Below are 25,005 nucleotides of genomic sequence, written 5' to 3'. Positions count from 1 at the left end.
TGTTATCTAATTAAATCAATTCAATTTTTAAAACGTTGACCATTTAAAAAGAGAAAAACACATTCAGTGCCATCTCTCATTTTTTTTCTGTATTATCGACACACTGTAATAGACGAATTTGTCTATGTGGGACTCAAACTAATCTATGTGTCCGACTATTACAATTTTATTTTATTTGTGTCGTTCTTTTATTTTAATGTGTCCGATTAAAACATGTCAATATATTATGTGTCTAACTTTGATATTTTTATATTTATGTGTCTAATTAATTTTTGTCGTATTTTTATGTGTCAAATATTAATTAATATGTGTCTATTATATTTTTTATTAATTATTTTGTGTCGAATTATTTTGTGTCTAACTATGAGTATAATATTTTTATGTGTCTTATAAAAATAATATTATGTGTCCGATTAATACATGTAAATTTAATTTGTGTCGTTTTAAATAGTGTCTAATTTATTGTGTCGTTCTTTGAAGTTTTTTATTTTAATGTGTCCGATTATTACGTGTCGATTTATTTTGTGTCTATCTTCAATGTTTCTATTTTTAATGTGTCTAATTTATTTTTGTCGTATTTTTATGTGTCTAATATTAATTAATATGTGTCTATTATATTTGTTATAAATTATTTTGTGTCGAATTAATTTGTGTCTAATTATGAGTTCAATATTTTTATGTGTCTAATAAAATAATTAAAATATTATGTGTCCGATTAATACGTGTGAATTTAATTTGTGTCGTTCTAAATTGTATCTAATTAATTTGTGTCTTTTTTATTTGTGAAAATTTTATGTGTCTAACTAGCCCGTGTCAATTTTAAATGTGTCGATCTAACAGCATGCCAAAATTAGTTTGCTTTATTTTTTGTAGAAATTTTTTGTCATGATAAATCACATCTTCCCTGTTGACCGAAATTCGTTGACTCATTTTTTTCATATTATTTTTACGCGTTTTTTGTGCGTTTTTTATACCAATTTTTATCATTTTGCATTGTCATAATTATTTATTTTTTTCGATATACATTGTTTATATTTTTTCAAAAATATTATCGAGCTACACTTATTAATTTGCATCAACTTACAATATTTATATTATGTAAAGTTAATAAAAAAAAAAAAGCCTATAGTTAGAAATATAATAACTCCATTTATTATTTGTTCATTTTGTCAAACTGGGCCCCAAGTTATATATAAAAAACTTAATTTTGCCTGACCTTTTATCGTACGAAACACAAGTTATTATTATTGAATTTCATAAAAACCCAGTTTGCATATTTTCAAGTTATAATATGAGGTCAAATGTGTTGCGTGAGCCGAAATAAATTGTTTTTTTTTTCACCTCATTTCTTTAGTTTTAAGTTATTGTAGTTTTTAAATTCTGATCGTAGAAAATTAATGTAAGATCAAATTTGACCACAACAAAAAAAAGTATATAATTTACTCTAAGTATCCTGATGGCAAAAATAATAACAATATAATTTTATTATTTTTTTCTTTGTTCTCGATAATTGTTTGCAGCACAGACTATAGAGAGGTGCGTGTTGAAGATAACAGCAAAATCATGAATTTTAAATAATAATAAATATAATATTATCATTGTATTGGAAATGAACACACAACTATAGTTCACTCAAGTTTGACAACAAAAGTTAATGAATATTTATGATTTATTGTTATAGTCATGATGTCTCGACATGAAAAAATTTTCATGATAATATTTTATTAGTAATGTTTTATTTAGTGTTCTAAATTGTTTTCTGAACAAGCGAGTGGTAATTAGTCTGTATGACGTTTGACAGTTACTGGCTTCTTCAAGTTTTTTTTTTTTCAATGTTAATGTTTTGCATGTTGAGTTAATTTGGACAATAATAAGAGCAATTAAGTTTTAAATATTACAAACAAACGGCACTTAACATCCATTTTGAGGATCACCCAAATTATTTACATTTTTTTTAACTGGCTTTTAATCACAATTCTGTAACTTCAATATATTTCTTAATTTTTTTTTGTTACTCTGACTTGACAATAACATTGGCATAGATCTTAATGACTTAAGTTATTTTCTGCTTACGGAGTTATTAACTATCAAGTATATATTTATGTAATATATACTTTAGAATTTAGATATTTTTCATACTACAATAATAAAAATAATAATATATAGGTATATATATATATATTTGTAAATTGTAAATATATATATTTACAATTAAAAAATAAAAAACTATAAATTGAAATAAATGCAGGAAAAAAAAGCCGACATATTCAGTCTTTATCTTTCAATCTTACTAGTTTTACAGATAAATTATCATTATTTGTTTACTTATAACCAGAGAAAAATTCATACCATAATAAGCTTACTTATAAAACACAGCAACCCCGACTGGTTTATTAGATTTGTATAAAAAACGACTCGACCTTCGTCGCCACGTTCTCCATAGTCAGGTTCGCCTATTTTGTGGAATGATTTTAATTCCTGCTGGTGGACTACCACCATTTGACATCAAATAACGTCGATTAAATTCACGCATTTCATAATTATTGTTGCCAGCATTTTTCTCATTTTGTGAATTTATTGTATAGTTACGTTGAATTGATGGTGGTGTTGTTGTTGATTCTTCGAGGATTAGTGCACAATGGCTATTTGTATCACTGTCAGCACCTGCATCTTGTTGGAGATTGCTCGTGAACAAAAGAGGATGTTTTCCATTGTAATCTTGTTCGTATGGCTGTGCCAACACTGGCATATTATTTCCTGTAAATGACAAAATTATAAGTACAAATAATATAAATTATTATTATTTTTTATTTATCAGTTATTAATCATGCTCTAATGAAGAAAATAATTTTTGACTAAAAAAAAATGGTTCTTTTTTTAAATTGTATTACTGTAATGAATATTGTCGTCGCGTTTCATGCTCAAAATATATAAAAATTCTACTTAAAAAAAAATTAAAAAATGTATCAATTTTATACTTTAACGGTACATAATAAATAGTTTTTATCGTCCAAGTTCAAATTTTTCACAACTAAAAATTTATAATAGTTTATTATAACTTAGAGTGTTATCATTTATCACAGATAAATCATAATTAAAGTGGTAAAATGAAATAAACATTACTCTAGAAATAAAAAAAAAAAGTTATTGATAAAAAATTGATAAAAAAAAATCCTCTGGTGAAAATATTTCTCTATATTACTTCAGAAAATCCGTTCCAGGTCAATTTCTAAAAAATACGGACGAAAGCGCATTTATTATAGCCTATTAATAGAGTTATACGAAATAATACAAAGCTAATATAGAGAAAACATTTTCACCTCAGTCAAAAAGGATCAGAAAGAAGGATATGTTGTTAACTAACCAGCGTAAAAAAAAAAATACACACAGTTACGATGATACCATTTTTTATAATTGAAAAAAAAAATCATTGTTTTTTTTATATAAAAAGAAAAATAAAAAACCGGAAAAATGTTTTTTTTTAGGCCTTTAAAGGCAGTGATTTGTTGTTACTGTGTCGCGGAATGATCTGCGGTGTGGTGCTTGAATAAGCTGTGCAGCAGGCAGACGTCGTTACTGGAATAAAATTAGTCCTACCAAAACCTGATGGATTGTTATTAACAATCGATGACGATACGACAATAGGCAGTGTTGTACGTCTTGTTCCACTATAATTAATATGACTGTGTCCAGTGGTATCAGATGATGTTATTGTTGCTGTTGCAGTGCCCATAGATAATCCACAGCTTGATGTAACAGCTGTTTGTGCTGCCAGTGGTGGTTGACAAAATGATTGTATAAATGTTGCTGATGCTGGTGGTGGTGGATCTTTAAGTAATTGAATTTTTTGTATCATTTCACGTATTTCATATCTCAATATACCAAGGAAGCATAATTTACTAAATGCCATAACACAAAAACCAATTACGAATAATAAATCAGCTGTTTTTCTCATCCATAAGATGAGATTTTCTTCACAACCATGTAAATAAGGATGATGACAACCAGCATTAGTCTCATTATGATTGGCACTTTGATATTTCATATCAATTGGACAACATGTTTCTGGATAGTTATGTGTTAAATAATCATTTGGTCCAGTAACACCACAACATGAAAAATCTCTTTGTAATCTATCCCAATCATCACTAAATTTTAAATCATTTCCATAATCCAATTGTAATTTTAATCTCAATGTTGGTCTTAGTTCAGCTCTTATTCTTTCAAACTTAAAAACCCAAGCAACACCAATTATTGCATCACCGAATAATAATGCAAGTAATAATACCCAATAAGCATTTAATAATTTTGCACTGAGTCTTCTTGCTGCAATACAGCCAAGCAATTGAACAAGACCTAATTGTGTTGCTAATGCCAAGTATGCATAAAGTGCTGTTGGATCAAGTACTCTTGGTACACCTGGAACTAAATAACGACGGGGATCACGTGTGAATACAAGTGATCTTAGAAGAGCAAATGCTAATCCAAGTGCACTACCGAGTAGTACTACGTTACAAGCGTATATCCATAATCTATAATATCGCATCGCGACTCCTTGATTATAATATCGGCTTTGAGATGCCGATGTACCAAATGTTCCCGTTGTACCTGCTGTTATTGTTGTTGTACGGGATGTTACTGTCTCTTGTCGTATGTTTTGCTTGTCACGTGTAAGGAAGTCGTCTTCTTCTATTTCCTCTTCACCGTTATTACTATTATTATTATTATTATTATTATTATTATTATTGTTGTTATTATTATTAATATTACAATTATTGTTATGGTTGTTGTTGCAATTGTTACTGTTACTATTTGACTTATTAATATTAATATTTGCCAGTGTTCTATTGTATAAACACAAAGAACTTGTATAACAAACTTTTTCTTTTTTACAACAGTTTTCTGTATTTTTTACATTTTTATTGATGTTATCATTATTATTATTAATGTTAACATTACTATTATAATCACGATTACTATTATTATTGTGGTTGTTGTGATTAACATTGGCGTTTATGTTATTAAGGGTATTATTGGTAGCTAGTTTGTCTTGATGTTCTTGATAATTTTTTGACGTTTCTTGTATATTTTGATATTTATTTTCAGAATAATGTTTGTAATGTGGCTGTTGGCCCGTATGGCCACTACTTCCAATGTCTTTATCACAATAATTTTGGATTTTTTTTTGGACCAACGTAGATTGCGGGGCTGAAAAACGTTGCAGTAGCATCACCGTCATACTATCTAGTTTACTTTTATCACCCGTAACACTGCTGCAATGATGATTATTTGACCGGTATTTGGCTCGCGACGACGGCAATATGCCTTGTCACGCGAGCCCTACCGATACCTTTTGTAATGAACCTTCCATGGCACGGCTCTGTAAATATACAATGAGCAAAATCACATTATTTATATAATAAATTGAGAACTATATATATATAAAGTAATGAAATAAGTAAGGATACGAATGTGATCGCTTGGTAGAGAAATATAAGAAAGTCACACGGAGAAAAATTTTCAGCAAATTTTGCTATGGCGCCATATCATTGAGGGTCTATCTTCTGACTATAAAAATATTTACTATCATGTTAACAAAAGAAAACAATTTTTGCTTTGAAAAATTAAAATGTACCATAGCAATTTATATAATGTTTTTTTTTTGCTATGTTCAGAAAAAAAATTACAACGCATTAAGAAATTTTTACCGAGGCCAAATTTATAAGTTAAAATAATCTAGCCTAAAAATTACATTGTACCATAGCAAAATATATTTATTTTTTTTTTTGCTTTGTTATTCATAAAATTTTGCGTTGTTGCTGTGGACAAAATTAAAATGATCCTCTGAAAATTTACAATGTGCCATAGTAAAAATTTAATTCTCTTAGAAATCCTATAGGTGTCACCAAGGTCTGTAGATTAATAGACGGCTGGGATAAGGTCGTCGCACAAGCATCAAACATGGCCGACTTTTAGGCGCGCATTATTTAAACCATCTTTATAGCTTACATCTGGTCTATTACAGAAACAGTATACAACAAGAAGTTAACACTTAATTTTTTTCAATTAATAATTAATTAAATATTCTGAAAAATTGACAAAGTTATCAGACAGTTTAATATAAATAGTTGTAAAAAAGTGAAACAAAAGAAGAAGAATAATATAATTTTTTCTTTTTCAATATAAAAATAAAATAATCGAATACAATTTTTTATCTGACAACAAAATATATTTTTCTGGCTTTAGTAGGCTTTTGCCTGTCGCATACTATAAATAAATGAATAAAATAACTCAATTAAAAGGTTTTTCAAAAATGGACAATTTTCCGAATACATTAAGAAGCTTGTTAAACTTGTTTTTAATTTTTTCTCGTTGTCTGTCTGACAGTATCCTTTTTTCTTATTCAACTCGTAATTCGCAGTCTAAACTAATATTTATTTTTTTAAGCTTTCTACTTCCTAGTTTAAACTCGAAATTTCGTGGTGATAAAGACAATGTTGATTTTGAAGCATGAAATTAAATTTAATAACTCCTTCATTATATTTTTTTATTATTTCTGCTTGTAATTCATCAGCAAGAATTGATACTAAATGATCCTTATCCAAGTTTACTAGTGGCAATTCAATCTGCTGCTCATCACTTGGTAAACATTTGGTATTATTAGACTTTGGTAACTTGAATAAACTCTTTTTATTGTCAGTGGTATATTTATCTATGATTACATCAAGCAATGGTCTGGAAAAGGATTCACCTAAGTTTGTTGTTGACAACTGCTTTAGTGATTCACATGAAGTCTAATTAACATCATGTTCTGAAAAAAAAATAACTATTAATATTTTTTTATCAAGACAACTTTAATATAAGTTAAAATTCAATGTTTATTCTTACTCACGTCACTTGTATTTTGGTGAATTTTACTTAAAAAATCTATCAAAACATCACCAAACAAAGTTGGTACTGCATTTGGTTTTAATTTTTTTTGAGCCATCCTGACGATGTTGTTCATATTGAGATTCATTATGTTAGATCTTTATAAATATATCTGTAAATATCAATATTTTTTAACTAGTAAACTAATAATTTTGATCAGGAAAAAGAAAATCATGTGAAGAAATAATCTTACCTCACATAACGTTGAGCTTGGTTTTATTTGGCTCACACCAGCACCAGTAGATCATTTTCGACGATGATCTGAATCTCTGGGGGAAGCAACCGATCGCACAACGTTGACGTACAATATTTATTCAATAAATAAATGATTAAATTTTGATGTTGAAATTTTTTTGACATGCCATACACTGTTTGTTTACATTGTGTGGTGAACATTAGGAGTGGGGAATAGCATCAAACATGGCTGACCGCGCATGCGCACTGAGTCATGCGACGACCTTATCCCAGCCGTCTATTAATCTACAGACCTTGGGTGTCACTGATAAATACAAAGCAACATGGTTAAAATTACAATGGGCCATAGCAAAAGCAATGACAGACTCAGAAATGTCAACCACCCCCACTTTTTAGCCGACTGCGCAGGCGTGTCTTTGCTTATGTTTAAGTTGTTAATGTAAAACAAATAAATGTTAGCGTTTGTAAATGTTGCTGTGGCGCAGCGGATAACGCGTAGGAATTCTGTTCGGAAGGTTTGGGGTTCAAACCATGGTTTGGGTTAATAAAATAAAATAAAATAAAAAAAAAACAAATAAATAAATTATAGATATTGACAATAAAAAAAAAAATTTTTATAATATTTTCAATAAATGGAATAAATTTTGCGTTTGACCATAACAAAAATTACTATGGTACACAAAAAAAAAATAGCCACGCCCACACGATATTTTGCTATGGCCCATATGAAAATATCATGAAACCGATAGATGGCGCAGCTCAGCTATGGGCCATTGTAAAATTTGCTATGTTTTTTTCGTAAAAAAAAATAAAAAATTCTCTCCGTGCATGAATCGCTACATTTATTTAAAATTGTAAAACTACTATTTACTATTATAATAATTTATAAATAATCAAGAGGTATCTATTATTGTTATTCATTATAATTCATTGGTGGTAATAGAAATTTTCGATAATGGATCTCAATTTTATATTCGTCAAACACGCCATGTCATTAGAATTTACCTCTTTTGTCTCAACTGTATAGAAACCCGGAGAAATCGGGAACATTTCTTCCGGAAAAATCCGGAGTTTTTTTCCACCAGGGAATTATGCAATAAAATTAATTGACTGATAAGAACAACATAGTAATGAAGAAAAAATTTTTTCAACAACAGCAATTTTTTTTTCTTTGCAACCTGAAGGTTTCCGAAGCGTTTGGAAGACTACGGAAACGTTGAAAATTGTGGAAAATACACTAAAATAAATAATTTTTTTAATAAAATAATTTCTTGATTTAAAAAAGTAGTTGATTAAATATTTCAATCGTCAGAAGTATTGAATAAAAAATTATTGTTTCATTGTTAATTTAAGATTTAAATTAGTTTTTTTTATTTTTAATATTTTATTTCATTTAAAAATTTGTTCTGAGACAGTTGAAAATCATTTATATTCATTGGTATTGATTTGCAGCTTAACTGAAATTACAAAAAGATCTGGTAACGTTTGTTAGGGCATGTGGCCCGCGTTACCGTTGAAAATTAAAAATTTTAATACTCCGGCTAGGGCCGTGTTAAATTTTATCTGTTAAATGATTTTTGAAAGTAACAATACAATAATAGTACATTTTTTTTTATTTTTCTCAAAATCAATTTTTTTTTTTTTTTTTTTCGCTCAAATTACGCATGGTAGAAGTACTACAGGTATGGCAGTAGTCCATGCTTTTTTCGTCGCGTTCTGCGCAGCCTTATTTTTTCAACCAATCAACAACGCGCCATCGAGCTGTTTTGCTTTTCTTTCTAACACGCAATCTCTATTATAAGAGCCTCTCTCTCTAACATACTGTTTTGACAACTATTTTTTATATTGTTGTAAATACTAATAAATATATGTGGAGCATGTTTATAAAAAATCAGAAAAATAAAAAAACCAAGACAGTTTAACAAATAAATTATAATATTTTCATTATTGTTGTTTTTTTTATGCCACAAACAATGGAGGTTGTGTTGTATTTATTATACTTGGATTTATTTATTTAATATAAATAATTAATTTTTATTTTTGATGTATGTGAATCATTATAAAATATACCAAATCTAGTTGAATAAGTATGATAACTTTTGAAAAATTTAAAAAAAACTTGAAAATTTTCTTAACAAATTTGTATCGCGCGCATAAAGTCTTCCATTTTTGTGGCGAGAAGGCGATCTTTTGATTGGTTGATTCACAGCGGCCAAACCAGGCTGCGCACTGCCTTACCTGTAGTATTTCTACCATGAAATTACGTAGAGTTAAGGCAAGCTATAACTTTGGAATGACTTCAAATTAGGCTCAAAAAACGTGGTTTTCAAAACTCTAGCGCCCTTCAAGGGGTTTATCCTGATTTCAATGGTTAATTTTTTCTATTTTTGAAAAAAAAATTACGAAAATATTTCAAAAATTCTATTTTTTACAATTTTATAAAAACTATAATTTTTTTTGAAAAAAGTTTCGAGTAAAAGTTGTAGGATTTTACCACATATGCGTTTTAAGTTTTATACAAAGTATCTAGGACGATTTTGTCGAAAGTTAGAGCGTTTTTCAGAAATTACTCGAAAACTAGGAAAGCAATAACTTTTGATAAAATTGTAGTAGAGACTTCGTATTAGGCTAAAACAACGCGTCTTCTGAAACTCCATCGCCCATCTTAAGAAAGAGCATTATGTGTTCAGTCACTTTTTTTTTTTTTAAAAAAAAACTAAATTAAAAAAAAAAAAAAAATCGATTTTTTACAATTTTTTATGAAAAATGTGATTCATAGATCAAAATTTTCTCGGAGAGGCGATAGATTTCTCGAGTACGCATGTTTTAAGCCTAATATGAAGTCTTTAACACCATTCTATCACGAGTTATTGTTTGCCTAAAAAATGAAAACGGCACAAGCTATAACTCAAAATAGAGTAGTCGCAGAGGTTTCATATTAGGCTTAAAATAATCATTTTTCAAAATTCTATAAATTTTTTAAATAAATTTTTCCCGTACGAATAGTATTTTTCGTGAAAAAAAAAAAATAAATGGCCGAATAGATAATGTTTTTTTTTATTAGGGGCGATAGAATTTCTAAATCCGCGTCTTTTGAGCCAAATCCGAAGTCTTTACGACAATTAGTTTAAAAGTTATAAACGTTTTTTTTTTTTTGGGGGATAAATCCAACACTGCGGCTGAGCCTTTCGGCTCTTAGCCTCCGTAAAAATTTTCTCAGATTTCAACTTGTACAATTAGACTCGCGGTAAAAGCTTAGGTAGTTTAGGTATTTTAGGTAATCGCAGGTTCGAATCCTGATCGGAACACAAATTTATTAACGACATATAGGCAGCTAAAAAATAGAATATGTTATAAAATCCAAATAAAAAAACAAACATTATAGATAAATAAATACACATTTCTTTTTTTATAATTAAAAAATTTATTTTATACCTTATGATTTGAATCATGACATAGAGTTATCGTATCGCGAAGTGAGTTGGTTTTATTCGAGAAGACAACTTCTCAAATTAAAGTAGAATTGATTTGAATCATGACATAAAGTTATCGTATCGAGAAGTGAGTTGATTTTCTTCAAGAAGACAACTTCTAAAATTAAGGTTGAATTGATTTGAATCATGAATTTAGTCGTTTGGATTGTTTCAAAACATTTATTTTTTAATACAATACTTCCAGAGTAATTTATTCAAGAAGTTTTTCTTTGATACAAGAACAGTATCATCAAATATTTAATAATTAGTTATTTCATCATAATTATTTATTTTTTATTACTTTATTAATTATTTTAATCACAGGAATTGAGGACTAAGGAAAGGATATATATTTTTTTTTTCTAAATTAACCGATAACGGATTTATAATAATTTTTAATACGTGAAAACTTATCAAGAAAGTCAGGTACCACATTTTCGGGTCTAGTGGTAACTTCCTTAATGGTGGAGGTAGATGATGGTAAAGTTGGAATAAAGAATCATTCATCATGTACAATAAGTTAATTTTTTTTTAGGTTAGTTAAATATTATTAACTAACTCACTATTTAAAACAAACACCTTTTTTTTATCATTTAATATAAAAATCAACCAGGACATGAACTATGCTCTGATTTTCGACCATTTTTAGTTTGTGTCCGATGTTTCCAACCTCACTTTAAGTCTTATTTAATAATAAGATGTATATTTTTACTGATATTTTTTTTCAATTTTAAATTAAAAAAAAAAACGTAATAAAGTTAGTTTACTAAAGAACAATTAGGAGTCTGCCTTTTTATTCTATTTAAAAACAAAAAAAAAATTATTACCACTTTAATTGATACTTTTCTTATTATTTATTTATAAATCAAGTTTTTTTCATAGTTTCTTTAGTTAATAAAAATTGTATACTAAAATGTATTAAGGTTGTTTGTAAAAGACATCGTCGAACCAATATTTGTAGTTTGAGGGGCCTGTATATCGTAACGCTATATCTCATGCCCGGGTACCCAAAATTTTGTTGCGCTTCTGTCTCGAAAACCGGCTTTTAAGTGTGTCCGTGCATATACAGACAGACACTAACACTACTGCTAGCAAGCAAGTACAGTACACAGCTACATTATATGCTTGTGTGTGTCACGTCTGTGCGCATCACTTGCCGCGAGAAAGCAAATATTTTTTTTTTTTAAACTTGAATAACTTTTAAAATCCGTGGCAAACATAACTTATATTTTCAAATTATATTCGTTTTTTTCTTATCTACAATTTGATAGAAAAAAAAAAGTTTTCGAGTAGACAACGAATCTACTATACTTATGCTGTTTAAGAAAAAAAAAATTATTTCGCACTATTCTCGTGTATAAAAGTTGTCAACTTTGACATTCATCATCTATAAAAAGCCGAGGCAAAAAAAATTGAAATAAATTGTCAAGATAGATAATTATTTCATTTAAAAAATAAGCCTAATTAAAAAAAAATCGAGTAGAAACTCAAATATTTACAAACAACCTTAACTTTTATCATCCAGAGAATAATATAAATTATTAGTTTCAATTATTAGATATAAATTTTCTTGCATTTAATGATTTTAACATTACGATTTTGAGAAAAATCAGTTGTCGACTAATTACGAGATTTTAATGAGAAACAAAAATTTATTTTGAATTATTATCTTTTTAACGATTAGAAATAATGAAAAATTTGTGTCCGGCCATTTTAAATGTTGTATAAATTAACAATTCAAATGGCCAGGCACCAAATTTTATTGATCCTAACCGAATTCATGTGCGTAGTCATGGTGTAATCACCGAAAATGTTTGTCCAATGAATTATCATTATGACGAAAAAAAATGTTTAACATTTATCATTGTCTCATTAACACAGCAATTATTTATTACTTTGTTATAGGTAGTTATTATTTTTATTAAATTTCTTCGATTACGCTGAAGTGTAGTCAAAACGTAGTCACAGAAATTTTCAACTACATTCGTAGTCGTGGTGTCACGGTGTCACTAAATCAGGGCATGATTAGCCCCTCGTCCTAACTAGTTTAAATCTTAAATTGAATAAAAATATTTTCACTTCAGCAGCATTGTATTTTTCGCATCATTTCATCGACGAAGCCGGACGCTTATTAAGACAACCACCCCAAGACAACATGAGTACGTGTGCGCGTTGAATTATACCGATGAGGATAAAAACCTACATCGCTGTAGTACACACAGAGAAGGATATCCTGTTTATTGTTAACATATGCCATGTTAAAATGGGTGGTGGCTGATAAGTTTACATCAAAGATATATATATTAACATTAAACATACGTATCTTAATAGTTAATATGCGTATGTTAACTATTAAGATATCTGTAATTGACACAATTTGAAGGTTAGGCTGATAGTTGAAGACATTAATGTAAATTTACGTATGTAAATATGAAAATTGAATGTAAAATTAAGAATGAATTTACAAAAAAACTAAATTTAAATAAATTTATGACAACACGAGTACATATTATATTATATTACGATTAAAATAGTATCACAATATAATGTCAAAAAAAAAAGATTACAAGAAGTAGACTGGCGCATCAAAATATTTAGCCGCGTAAAGATACGTATGTTAACTATAAACTTATATCTTAACATTAAACTTTTGTATGTTTAATGTAAACATATTGGTATGTTAACTGTTAACTTATCCTTCTCTGAGTGTATGCGTCAATTGTAGTAGTGGAAAAGTTGTTTTTCTGCACTAGAGCAGGAAAAAATCAGTCGATGTAGAGAAGAGAGTAGGAAAAAGGAAGTTAGTTGAAGAAGAAAGATGAAATTCTTTTTCTGTCATCTTGTTTCGAGATGGTTGCTTTGATAAGCGGCTGACTTCATCGAAGAAATAAGACGAAATATGGTGTTTCCAATACTGCTAAAGTAAAAAATATATTTTACTGGACGGGCATATATGACTGGAATGAAATACCACAAGAAGTTATAACTCGTCATCGTCAGCATGAAATACAAACGTAATTTACTTGATATTTGTATTTCCCTAAATGACGCTAAAGCTGACAGCCGAGTTAGCGGCCAAGTTAGGGCCGGCTGGGGTTTCGGGGCCCTAGGCTTAATAATTGAAAAAAAATGATTAAGAAATAAATTAAATTTTATAAAAATATTACTATTAGATAGTTGCATGAACTACACCACCTAACTCGAGTTATCTCACTCCCCAGTCACGGATTTTTTAGTTTTTTTCGTTATTTATTTTTTGCCTGGAATAACCACGAACTATTACCTACTTTTTATTACAAATATTATTTATACTAATGACAACTCACCCTAAAAATTTTGAACCCCCGCGAACGTCAAACGACCCCCCCCCCTCCCTGTCGCGGTTTTTGAAGTGAAACTTTTTTCCTGAGGGTAGCGACAAAAAATTTACATTGACCCGAACATCACGGTCGGGGTTACGTTCGTTGTAACGACATAGCCGGTTGAATTCAATAGAGAAAGAGAGAGCATCATTTTTTTTTTTTTTTCCGTCTGCACGTTAGTCAGACAGCTGTTGTTATTTATTTGTATGATTTAGTTGATAGTGTTATTTATTTATGTAATACTAAAAACAATTATTATTGGTGTGAATTTTTAATTTATTTTCGTTTAATAATTATTACGTGAATAATGGTTAACTCAAAAAATACTGTATCTTTATTTTAATAAGGACTTTTGTTAGGGGTTTTAAATTTTTAGGACACATAAATATTATTTTTTGTTGATTGAATTCGTGCTAAAAAGTAGGTTATAGTGAAGTCTTCGTAGATAAAAAAAATTAAAACTGAGAAAAAACCCTGGTAGAATTTTGTCCATTTTCGTGAGATTGAATCTCGTGACTAGCTATTTGTACTAGCCAAAAAATGTATACAGTTTCGATGGATAATAACTGGCCAGTGAATATCTATTTTACCTACAAATTATAATGTAGAATTTTTATAAAAACAAAGTCAGATCAATCATAATTTTTTCATACAAATTTTATAATAATATATAATATGAACAGAAGCAAAAATACTTTGCGTATTGAACAGCATCTGACATTAAAAGAAATCCGAGATTATTGGTAGAGTTCCGTCTATAGTTCGGTTATATTGAATCTTGTAACTAGCTATTGATAAGCTATAAAATGTATACTAGAAAAAAGGATTTGTTGCCAAAAAATAATTAAACAATAAACGCTTCAAAATAAAAACAATAAAATTTTTAAATTAACAATAAAGAAAATTATTATTATTTTTATTTTTTGAAAGATTTTTAATTTTTAATTTTTAATTTTTTTGATGGTTTTTTTTTTTGTACAACTTAAGGTACATTCTCAGCTACCTTCCGAATATAAGAATTTGTTTAAATTTATACAGTATGTAATTGAAATATTGATAAATCATTTCGTGAAATAATATATTATGTTACAGACTTATTTTTTTTATAATAATTAATTAAAGTTGGCTACTTTTAGAGAGGTTAAACATGGGCTCTTATGGGAGGGGATGTTTGAAATTTTTTTGATCATAACTAAATTACATTTCTAAATATAAGATTTTATTGAAAAACTAATAGATAATAGTAAAAATAATAAGGAATTTTTTAATACCTGGTTCATATGGAGTTACAGCACTGATTTTGTTATTTTAATTAAAAATATGTGGTAAAAAGTTGTTTTTTTACTGATTTTCTAACGAAGAGCCATGATATTGAAAAAGCGGGAAAATTTAAAATTGCATAAAAGAAATTTGATTACAAAATAATGGAGCATCATAAATGCAAACATTAATAAAAATATTATTAAAAATAGTTTTATTAACTATATAAAATTGAAATTGATAATAAATATTAATATTATAATCCTAATATAAAAAGGACAAACATCATCGGTCTTCCGGACATTTGATTGGTCATTGTTTTTTTCTCACTTACTCTCATACAAATTTCTTTCTGTTTGCCTTTTTCTATTATTTTTTTATCTATTTCGTTAGCAACGAAAAAACAACAATAAAAAGCGAGTAAACAAAATTTTTTTTGATATTTTTTATATTTTTTTTTTTAAAATTGACATATTAAGCTAGCACAACTTTTTTATTAATTATTAGATCTTGATGCAATTGAGCTTGAAATTTTGTGCGAATTATGTGTTTTTTATGTGTGAAGAAATAAATTTGAAAAAAAATTTTTTCAAATATTTTTTATATTTTTTTAAAAAATTGACATATTAAGCTAGCACAACTTTTTCAATAATCATTGGATCTCGATGCAATTGGGCTTGAAATTTTGTGCAAATTATGTGTTTTTTCTGTGTGAAGAAATAAATTTAAAAGAAAATTTTTTTAATATTTTTTATATTTTTTTAAAAATTGGCATATTAAGCTAACACAACTTTTTTAATAATCATCGGATCTCGATGCAATTGGGCTTGAAATTTTGTGCAAATTATGTGTTTTTTATGTGTGAAGAAATAATTCAAAAACAAAATTTTTTCAAATATTTTTTATATTTTTTTTTAAAATTGACATATTAAGGTAGCACAACTTTTTCAGTAAACATTCAATCTTGATGTTATTAGACTAAAAATTACGTGTGAATTATGTGTGATTTATGTGTAAATAAATAAATTAAAAAAATTTTTCGTCAATTTATTTATTCTTCTTTTTTTTTATGATAATACTTGTGTTTATAAAATCAATGAACAATGAACCTTTTAGAAGGTATAGATACAGGCGCGCGTAGCGCGCCAATGTGCTCGTTGGATATAAATAAAAAACTTCATACTGATACAAATCAGTGATGCATACTAACAAAAAAAAATTTTTGTGTGCAATATTGAAATGAATAAATATTATAGAATAATTGTTTTTATCAATATATAGTTGGTTTTTATTGAAATATATTGCATAACATGAATTAATAATGGAAAAAATAAATTGTTAACTCAAAAAAAATGATCACGAAAAGTTCAAACTTTTGGTTTTTTGGGGTTGGTATGACAAAATCTTCAATGTAAAAAGCATAGGATTTTATTTAAGACACGCCCACAAAATCTAGCTGAGAATGTACCTTAACATGGAAGTTAGAAATTTTTTTTCTTTATTAATGAAGACCTTCCAAAAAAATCTAAAAAAATACATATTTCTATAAATAAGTTAAATGAATCTCAAAATATAAATCTAGATAAAAAATAAAAACAAAATTAATTAATAATTTTTTTTTTTTAAAACCAAGTATTAAATGAAAAATAAAATCGTGACTGTATTTTATTGACAATAAAATTTAAATATTATTAATTTATTCTTGGTTTAGATTTTTAACTTTATAAAAAAAAAAAAAATAAAAATAAATAAGTTATCTTTTTATTTTTTATAATTATTTAATTTATTCATAAAAATAACGTTTTTTTTAATGCATTGAAGGTATTTCTTAATAATGACAATAATTTTCCAACATTCACGTTGACGCGCGTTGGCTTCGGGGTAATACACTCGCATTGAGAAACTAAGTTCAGGTAGGTAGCTAGGTACATAGGTTCGATCCCGGTCAGTTGTACAAAAAAAAAATTAAGGAAACTCAACGTTATTATAATAATAATTTTTTTTTTTCTGTAACTAGTGAACTACACGGAGAGAATTTTTTATTTTTTTTTACGAAAAAAACATAGCAAATTTTACAATGGCCCATAGCTGAGCTGCGCCATCTTTCGGTTTCATGATATTTTCATATGGGCCATAGCAAAATATCGTGTGGGCGTGGCTATTTTTTTTTTTGTGTACCATAGTAATTTTTGTTATGGTCAAACGCAAAATTTATTCCATTTATTGAAAATATTATAAAAATTTTTTTTTTTATTGTCAATATCTATATAATTTATTTATTTGTTTTTTTTTTATTTCTTTTTATTTTATTTTATTTTTTTAATTTATTAACCTAAACCAGGATTTGAACCCCAAACCTTCCGAACAGAATGCCTACGCGTTATCCGCTGCGCCACAACAACATTTACAAAAGCTAACATTTGTTTGTTTTTCATTAAACATAAGCAAAGACACGCCTGCGCGGTCGGCTAAAAAGTGGGGGTGGTTGACATTGCTTTTGCTATGGCCCATTGTAATTTTAACCATGTTGCTTTGTATTTATCAGTGACACCTATAGGATTTCTAAGAGAATTAACTTTTTACTATGGCACATTGTAAATTTTCAGAGGATCATTTTAATTTTGTCCACAGCAACAACGTAAAATTTTATGAATAACAAAGCAAAAAAAAATATATATATATTTTGCTATGGTACAATGTAATTTTTAGGCTGGATTATTTTAACTTTTAAATTTGGCCTTCGTAAAAATTTCTTTATGCATTGTAATTTTTAATCTGAACATAGCAAAAAAAAAACATTATATAAATTGCTATGGTACATTTTAATTTTTCAAGACAAAAATTGTTTTTTTTTGTTAACATAATAGTAAATATTTGAATAGTCAGAAGATAGACCCTCAATGATATGGCGCCATAGCAAAATTTGCTGAAAATTTTTCTCCGTGTAGGCATAGACTAGCCAATTGTCCATTTCTATAGAAATCGTAAACGTCTAGTTTTGAATCTACAAACTATCTACAACTGAGTTTGAATCTAGTAAAAATAGCTAGTATTTAGACGGTTATGAGACTGAATTTCTACCAGGGAAGTTGGAAAAAATAAAAAAAACCCAAAGAACCGCGACGGGGGGGAGGTGTTCGATGTTCACGAGGGCTTTGTAATTGTCAGAGTAAGTTAAAACTAGTATTTCTCAAAGAATCAGTCGTTTTTATAAAAAAAAAAAATAATTTCAAATAATTGAGCAGGTTCTCAGTCTACCCTATGAATCTCTGACTGCGGGCCAGTTGGCAGCTCGGCAGCTCGGCTGCCAGCTTCAGCGTCATTTCCTGAATGTCAAGTAAATTGCTATTTACGAGACGTTTGTATTCCCCGCCTCCTCGACTCGTCACCAACTGCACATAGCGTTTCCTTCCTCATATTTGCCTTTGCAGATAAATGTACCGTTTTTGTTATATAAAAATCGTGTGATAGTTTAAGATTAAAATTTATAAATAAACAATTCATTTTCCTTAAAATCTCAACGCTTTCCGGACTTTGTTAATTGATTTGAACAATTTAAATGGCTAGACACAAAATTTCATTATTCCCAATCGATTGAAAAGATTATAAATTGAATAAAAATATTTTTTTTGTTTATAAAAATCGCGTGATTAGTTTAAAAATTATCAACAAAGAAAAAAAAAACGTTAGAAACTATATAATAACTATATAATCTTCTATACGGAGAAAATAAAAAATTGCAGAGAAAACAGGAGAAAAATTGTTGTAGCGCACAGCAAAGTAGAGGCCAAATTAAAACTCAACAATATCTGTTCTACCGGTTATATAGTTTTTGTTTATCACGTAGAGTAAAGATTGCCGTGCTGTTCAACAAAATTTGTTATGCTCCACACAAAAATTGATAAACATAAATTAATAGACAACTTTTTGATCTTTAATGGCCTTTATACTAGACTTAATAAGAAAAAATTTTAACAAGGAATTTTCTCTTAAATATACAGCTTCAGGAATTAATCAATAAGCAAATAAATAAAACATAATAATAAACAAGTCGAAAGTTTGATAAGTCGAAAAAATTTATTATAAACTTTTATGATTTTGATTAAACGAGAATTACATAAACTTATAATTTTTATTTCAAACTATATATTCTTATTAGAATTAATATTTCAAGAATAATTAGGTAATTTGAGATTTTTTTCTTTCTATCATTATTTTTTTTTTCATCAATTAATGATGAAAATTCACAAGAAAAAAAATTTTACCAGATAAAACTTTCATTTGTAATATCAAAAAAAAGTTTTTGAAGTGTAAGCATGTATGTATCGGAAAATGGTTGATGCTCCTATATAGCCGCTGGTATAGGCAAAATTTTTTTATAATAAAAAAACAAAAAGTATCGATGAACTATTGAAAATAACACGGTATATATAAAGACTGAATTTCCATAGAAATATAGAATTTAAGTTATGCAATAATGTATATTTGGACCTCTCATGTCATTCGAGAGTGCATCAAATAATATCCTGTATTTGTATAGGCACAAGCTTCTGCTCAACAACCACCCTCTGGCCTCGGAGGTTGGATTCTATCAGTAAAAAAACAAAACGATCGAAAAAGCGCATGAAAAACAGAGAAGAAAATTAACCTCGTCATTCGAAGAAGGTCTATTGTAGATAAGCTTCGATCGATTTTGCTCTTATAATGAGTAGATAGTAACCTGAATAAAATGGGTAATTAGGTACTAAGTGTTTTGAATGAATAAATTATGGCAGTTACCAATAATTGTATATGTATTGAATAACGAAATTATTATCAATTTTTATGATTGGATATTGTTTGAAATCAATATTTTTTAAATAATTGAAATGATCACACATATATTTATAAAACCTTGTGAAGCTCCACGCCTAGCGTTTGTTGAAATTGCAGATATCTCAATTATCCCGGTTTTCTTACAATCATTTTCTAGTAATTTATTAAGTTGTGAAATGTTCCAGCAGTTGCTCATCAATCAAACAAACACTTCAATTAACATAAGTTTGCTCAATTTAAATAACAAATAACAAATGAATAAATCAATCACTTTGAACTCAAAAGTATATATTTCTTATATCATTCAATGTATGATTGGTTACTTTTTCTAAAAACCATAAAAAAAAAAACTAACTATTCAAGTTTCCAGTAGCACAGTGATACCTTTTTTTATATCAGCTGACAAGCTCTCATCCCACATCAACTTCACTTTTTTCATCACCACTTTTCCTACATTTATCCCTCCAGCACATGACTCAAGTGTCAAGCAAAAATTAAAACTCATCCAGGTTTTTTTCCCAGTTGATTATCAAGTCATCAATTTTCTTCTTTCCAAAATAACAAAAACAATCTATTCCCCTTATATTTTATATTCACTTAAAAATTTGTTGAACACATTGAATTCACTTTTCATTTGTTAATAAAAAAAAATCTGTATTGAGATTAAAAACAATCTTAGATTATGACAACTATTAAACTCTTCCTAAATTTTAGCCACTCGAAAAAAATAAATAAATAAATAAATGAAAGTCAATAACTTTGATTACTTTTCATAAATTTATCATTGGAAGATTCTACTTAAAATTTTTATAGCACGATCTTTGTAATCATTTTCAAGGCAACATTTGTAGTTCCTTTTCGGATATATTTTTTTCTATTATCAAAGTGATTCACGTCGCTGGCAGTTACATTGAAAACTCCGAGGTCTCTGATATGTACATACATATAGAAATGTTCTACAAGAGTCGATACGTGATTCGTATTGAAAGAGAGAATTACATTTTTTACTGGCCGGCGCAGGTACAGTAGCGCTTTCAAGCTTTTTTTCTCAGTGAGACACAGTCATCAGATTGTGTATATGTATGCGTTGGTGTCAAGGACGCAAGAGTGGGAAAGCTGAGCTTGCGCATGCCATTTTTAAAAAAACCTTATGTTTTGTATTCCTACTCCTAACTTCAGCGAAATGTGAGATGAGCTTCCAAAAAAAAAAAAACAACAGGCTTCTCGAACAGAGAGCGTTAGGAGAGACTCTTTAGTCCGTAAGATAATGTCAAAAAAAGTAAACAGAACCGAATTGAACAAATACCTGTTAAATAGTAGTTCTTGAGACCCAGAACACGGTTCACCTAATGCCAAGCAATTTTTTTTTGCCCCTGTCCACAGGTAAGCCAGGTAAAAATTGATAATTTAAACAATTCAAAATTGATTGGTGTTTGTTCAATACTTTTAATTTTATTATATTAAGTTAATTTTAAAATCTCAATCAAATTAATTCTATCCCGGCCAAGATATTAATTTTTGAAAATTAAAAAAAATGCCAATTATAAAGTACGTTAAAACTGATTGGCGAGCTATTGTATTTTTTTTTAATGTATTTTAAATATAAAAAAAAAATCTCAATCAAAAAAAAAATGGCTAAAGGGGTTAAAAAAATTATTAAAAATTAAATTACAAAAGGAAGTATTCAGGCCCGTGGCACCCCGAGGTGCCCCCCATGGCGGCTTATTGGCGGTTATGGATTTTTCTACTATTCGTAATTTTATTTTATTTTATGCAGTTTTGGCTTCAAAATAAGGGACTTAGTTTTTTTTCGTGAACTTTCTGGAATTAGGAAAAAAACTAAGTTTAACTATGGAATTTCCCTTCACATTTTACTTGAAGACTTTTTTTCCGTGAAGAGCAAAATTTTTTACTTATCCGCGAGATTTTTTACTTAGCTGTAATTGTAGTTAAACAATCAATATCTACATTATTTTATTTAGCTAGACTTTTTACTCAGCTAGGTTTTTTACTTAGCTAAATTTTTTTACTGAGCTAAATTTTTTACTTAGCTGTAATTGTAGCGAAACAATCAATATCTACATTATTTTAATTAGCTAGATTTTTTACTTGGCTAGATTTTTTACGTAGCTGTAATTGTAGCCAAACAATCAATATCTACATTTTTAGCTAAATTTTTGCTAGATTTTTTACTTAATTGTAGCTAAACAATCAATTTTTTACATATTTAAATTTTTTTCACTACTAGCTAATTATTTTACTTAGCTGTAATTGTGAACAATTAAACTAATCAATTTTATTCTACTATTATTTTTCAGCTAAATTTTTTACTTACTTACTACTTAGCTAATTGTAGCCAAACAATCAATATCTACATGATTTTACTTAGCTAAATTTTTTACTTAGCTAAAATTTTTACTTAGCTGTAATTAAGCCAAACAATCAATATTATTTCATTAGCTACTTAGCTAGATTTTTTTACTTAGCAAAATTTTTTTACTTAGCTGTAATTGTAGCCAAACAATCAATATCTACATCTTTTCCTTAGCTAGATTTTTTGCTTAGCTCAATTTTTTATTTAGCTGTAGTTGTAGCTAAACAATCAATATCTACATTATTTTACTTATAGCTACATTTTTTCGAATCGAAAAAATACGAATAGTAGAAAAGGCAATAATACACAATAAGCCGCCATGGGGTGCGTTCCGTAGGGGACGCTACATTTTTCGAATCTACGAATTCATAATACACAATAAGCCGCATAATCGTTCCGTAGAATCCATAATCAGAGTGAATCCATAAAAATTAAAAATCTCCCTAGGAATCCCTAAAAAATAACCAGTCTCATGTATACTTTTTTTTACACTTTTCTATGTATGTATTGTTAATGTTGTGGATGTGGTGCTTACTGAATTTTGTACTGAATAAAATTATTGAAACAATAAATTTGTTAATAACAGTTAACAAAATGAAAAGAAAAATTCCACTTCAAACACATTATCTATTGACTGATTTAGGTAGTAATTGTTGTTTTTGTTGAAAATGAACAGCAACATCAGCCAGTTTAAGATCTTGAAAGATAACAAAAATATAAGTGCTGTCCTAACCTTACATTTGAGTTATGATAGGTTTTGAAGCATTAACTTTGAAAAGAAATACAATTTACAGGCTAAATAATTGAGATAACAACAATATACACCTACTATTTTAATTGACAATTTTTTTTTTCATGCCAAATTATTTTTTTCTTTATAATACATTAATCATATTTTTCGGTGTTTACGTTTTCTAATACATAGCAGTGCTGACACTACAATGAAATTAAATTCACCATGGTAAACCACGCCTATTTTTGGTAGACCGCGGTCCTCTACGGAATTCACGGGCCTGAATTCCGGTGCGTCCTTATAAAATTTAAATTGTAGAGCAATGCGGGGGCTTAGCGGTATGGGGATTACAGAGGGGCGCGGAAAAAATAGAGTAGTGGGAAGTTTTTATCTTTTTTCTCTCTATAGTTTTCCTCTTCTAATATAAACTCCAAGCTGACTGCCAAACTCCCCACCACTCTATTATTTTCGCGCCGCTCTGTAATCCCCATACCGCTCAGCCCCCGCATTGCTCTATAATTCAAATTTTATAATTTAATTTTTAATAATTTTTTTAACCCCTTTAGCCATTTTTTTTTTGATTGAGATTTTTTTTTTATATTTAAAATACATTAAAAAAAAATACAATAGCTCGCCAATCAGTTTTAACGTACTTTATAATTGGCATTTTTTTTAATTTTCAAAAATTAATATCTTGGCCGGGATAGAATTAATTTGATTGAGATTTTAAAATTAACTTAATATAATAAAATTAAAAGTATTGAACAAACACCAATCAATTTTGAATTGTTTAAATTATCAATTTTTACCTGGCTTACCTGTGGACAGGGGCAAAAAAAAATTGCTTGGCATTAGGTGAACCGTGTTCTGGGTCTCAAGAACTACCATTTAACAGGTATTTGTTCAATTCGGTTCTGTTTACGTTTTTTGACATTATCTTACCGTCTACTTCTAATGGCAATCATGACAAAAAGTGGAGTAGCATTCAAATTTATATATATACATTTATCGACATACTAATAATCACACAGCAATTTTTTGTTAAGGCGTTTTTAGAGCAAATTTAGTCATTTTTTCAAATATATATGTAACCAGGTCTACCAGCTACGACTGTTGATTTGGGCCTCACTTTTTTAGATCTCGTAACTTTGTGTGTCGATACGCTTTATTTTTTTTAGATTTTTTCGTTCATTATTCTGGCAGTTATTGTGATGAGTAATCGATCACATTCAAGTTGTTTTAATTTTTCAATTAAATTTTTAGTTTTATCGAAAAATAAAAAAATTATTTTATCTAAAAAGCTGAAAATTTCACACAGAAAAGTATGTCCAGTTTTTCTTAGAACGTATAAAAAACTTTGAAAGTTTTACACTTTAAAGTATTTTTGATCATATTTTTATTTTCGAAGAAAACCAAAAAAATTAATTGAAAAAATAAAAAGTCATAAAATGTGATGTAATTATTACTCATATATAACTATTAAACTAAAAAATCGTTTGTTCCGTGAGGCCTATTCACACTCAAAGTTACGGGAAGATCTGAAAGATTGAGGTTCACGTTCCTAATTGGTAGATCTGCTCAATATATATTCGGAAATACTTATTTCTTATAGGATATTAACGAAATTTATATAGGAATGATATTCTTCGATTAGTAAGCCCTAATGAGAACATCCTCTGAATACGGGTGCCGAGCGCGTGAGAGTAAGATAATAATAATAATCAAAAATAAAAACCGGTTCTTTCTTCGTCCTTCTTCAACACACAGCAATAAAGTAGTTCGACCGAATCCCGGGAACGACCGAAGCCTACCGAAACGCGTGCCATATACTATACGAGTGCGTGAGACTTGACGATTTTCTTT

The 25,005-nt window shown here is 28.3% G+C and overlaps 2 protein-coding genes across 4 annotated transcripts in view; one reads left to right on the top strand and one right to left on the bottom strand.

Annotated features, from left to right (window-relative positions):
* The window catches only part of LOC122850099 (pseudouridine-5'-phosphate glycosidase), a 76,031-nt gene that overhangs the window by 4,392 nt on the left and 46,634 nt on the right, over positions 1-25,005 (top strand). The window lies entirely within an intron of this gene.
* Positions 1,816-21,088, bottom strand: LOC122850114. 2 transcript variants are annotated; one of them, XM_044149143.1, is made up of 3 exons: positions 20,114-21,088; positions 3,598-5,380; positions 1,816-2,757 (listed from the first exon to the last, which is right to left on the bottom strand). In XM_044149143.1, the coding sequence occupies exons 2-3, from the start codon at positions 5,237-5,239 to the stop codon at positions 2,444-2,446; spliced, it is 1,956 nt and encodes a 651-aa protein (XP_044005078.1). In that variant the 5' UTR covers positions 5,240-5,380; positions 20,114-21,088; the 3' UTR covers positions 1,816-2,443. The 2 variants fall into 2 exon arrangements, with proteins under 2 accessions (XP_044005078.1, XP_044005086.1); XM_044149151.1 differs by having other exon boundaries at positions 20,420-21,073.

Source organism: Aphidius gifuensis, linkage group LG1 (assembly GCF_014905175.1).
Source record: "Aphidius gifuensis isolate YNYX2018 linkage group LG1, ASM1490517v1, whole genome shotgun sequence".
Taxonomy (NCBI): Eukaryota; Metazoa; Arthropoda; class Insecta; order Hymenoptera; family Braconidae; genus Aphidius; species Aphidius gifuensis.
This window is presented reverse-complemented; position numbering and strand designations above follow the sequence as displayed.

Bases quoted from the DNA above. Each gene is read 5' to 3' on its own strand.
- LOC122850114 (XM_044149143.1), bottom strand. From the start codon at position 5,239: ATGACGGTGATGCTACTGCAACGTTTTTCAGCCCCGCAATCTACGTTG. The intron at 2,758-3,597 runs GTAGGACTAATT...TGTCATTTACAG, and splicing joins TAACAATCCATCAGGTTTTG to GAAATAATATGCCAGTGTTG.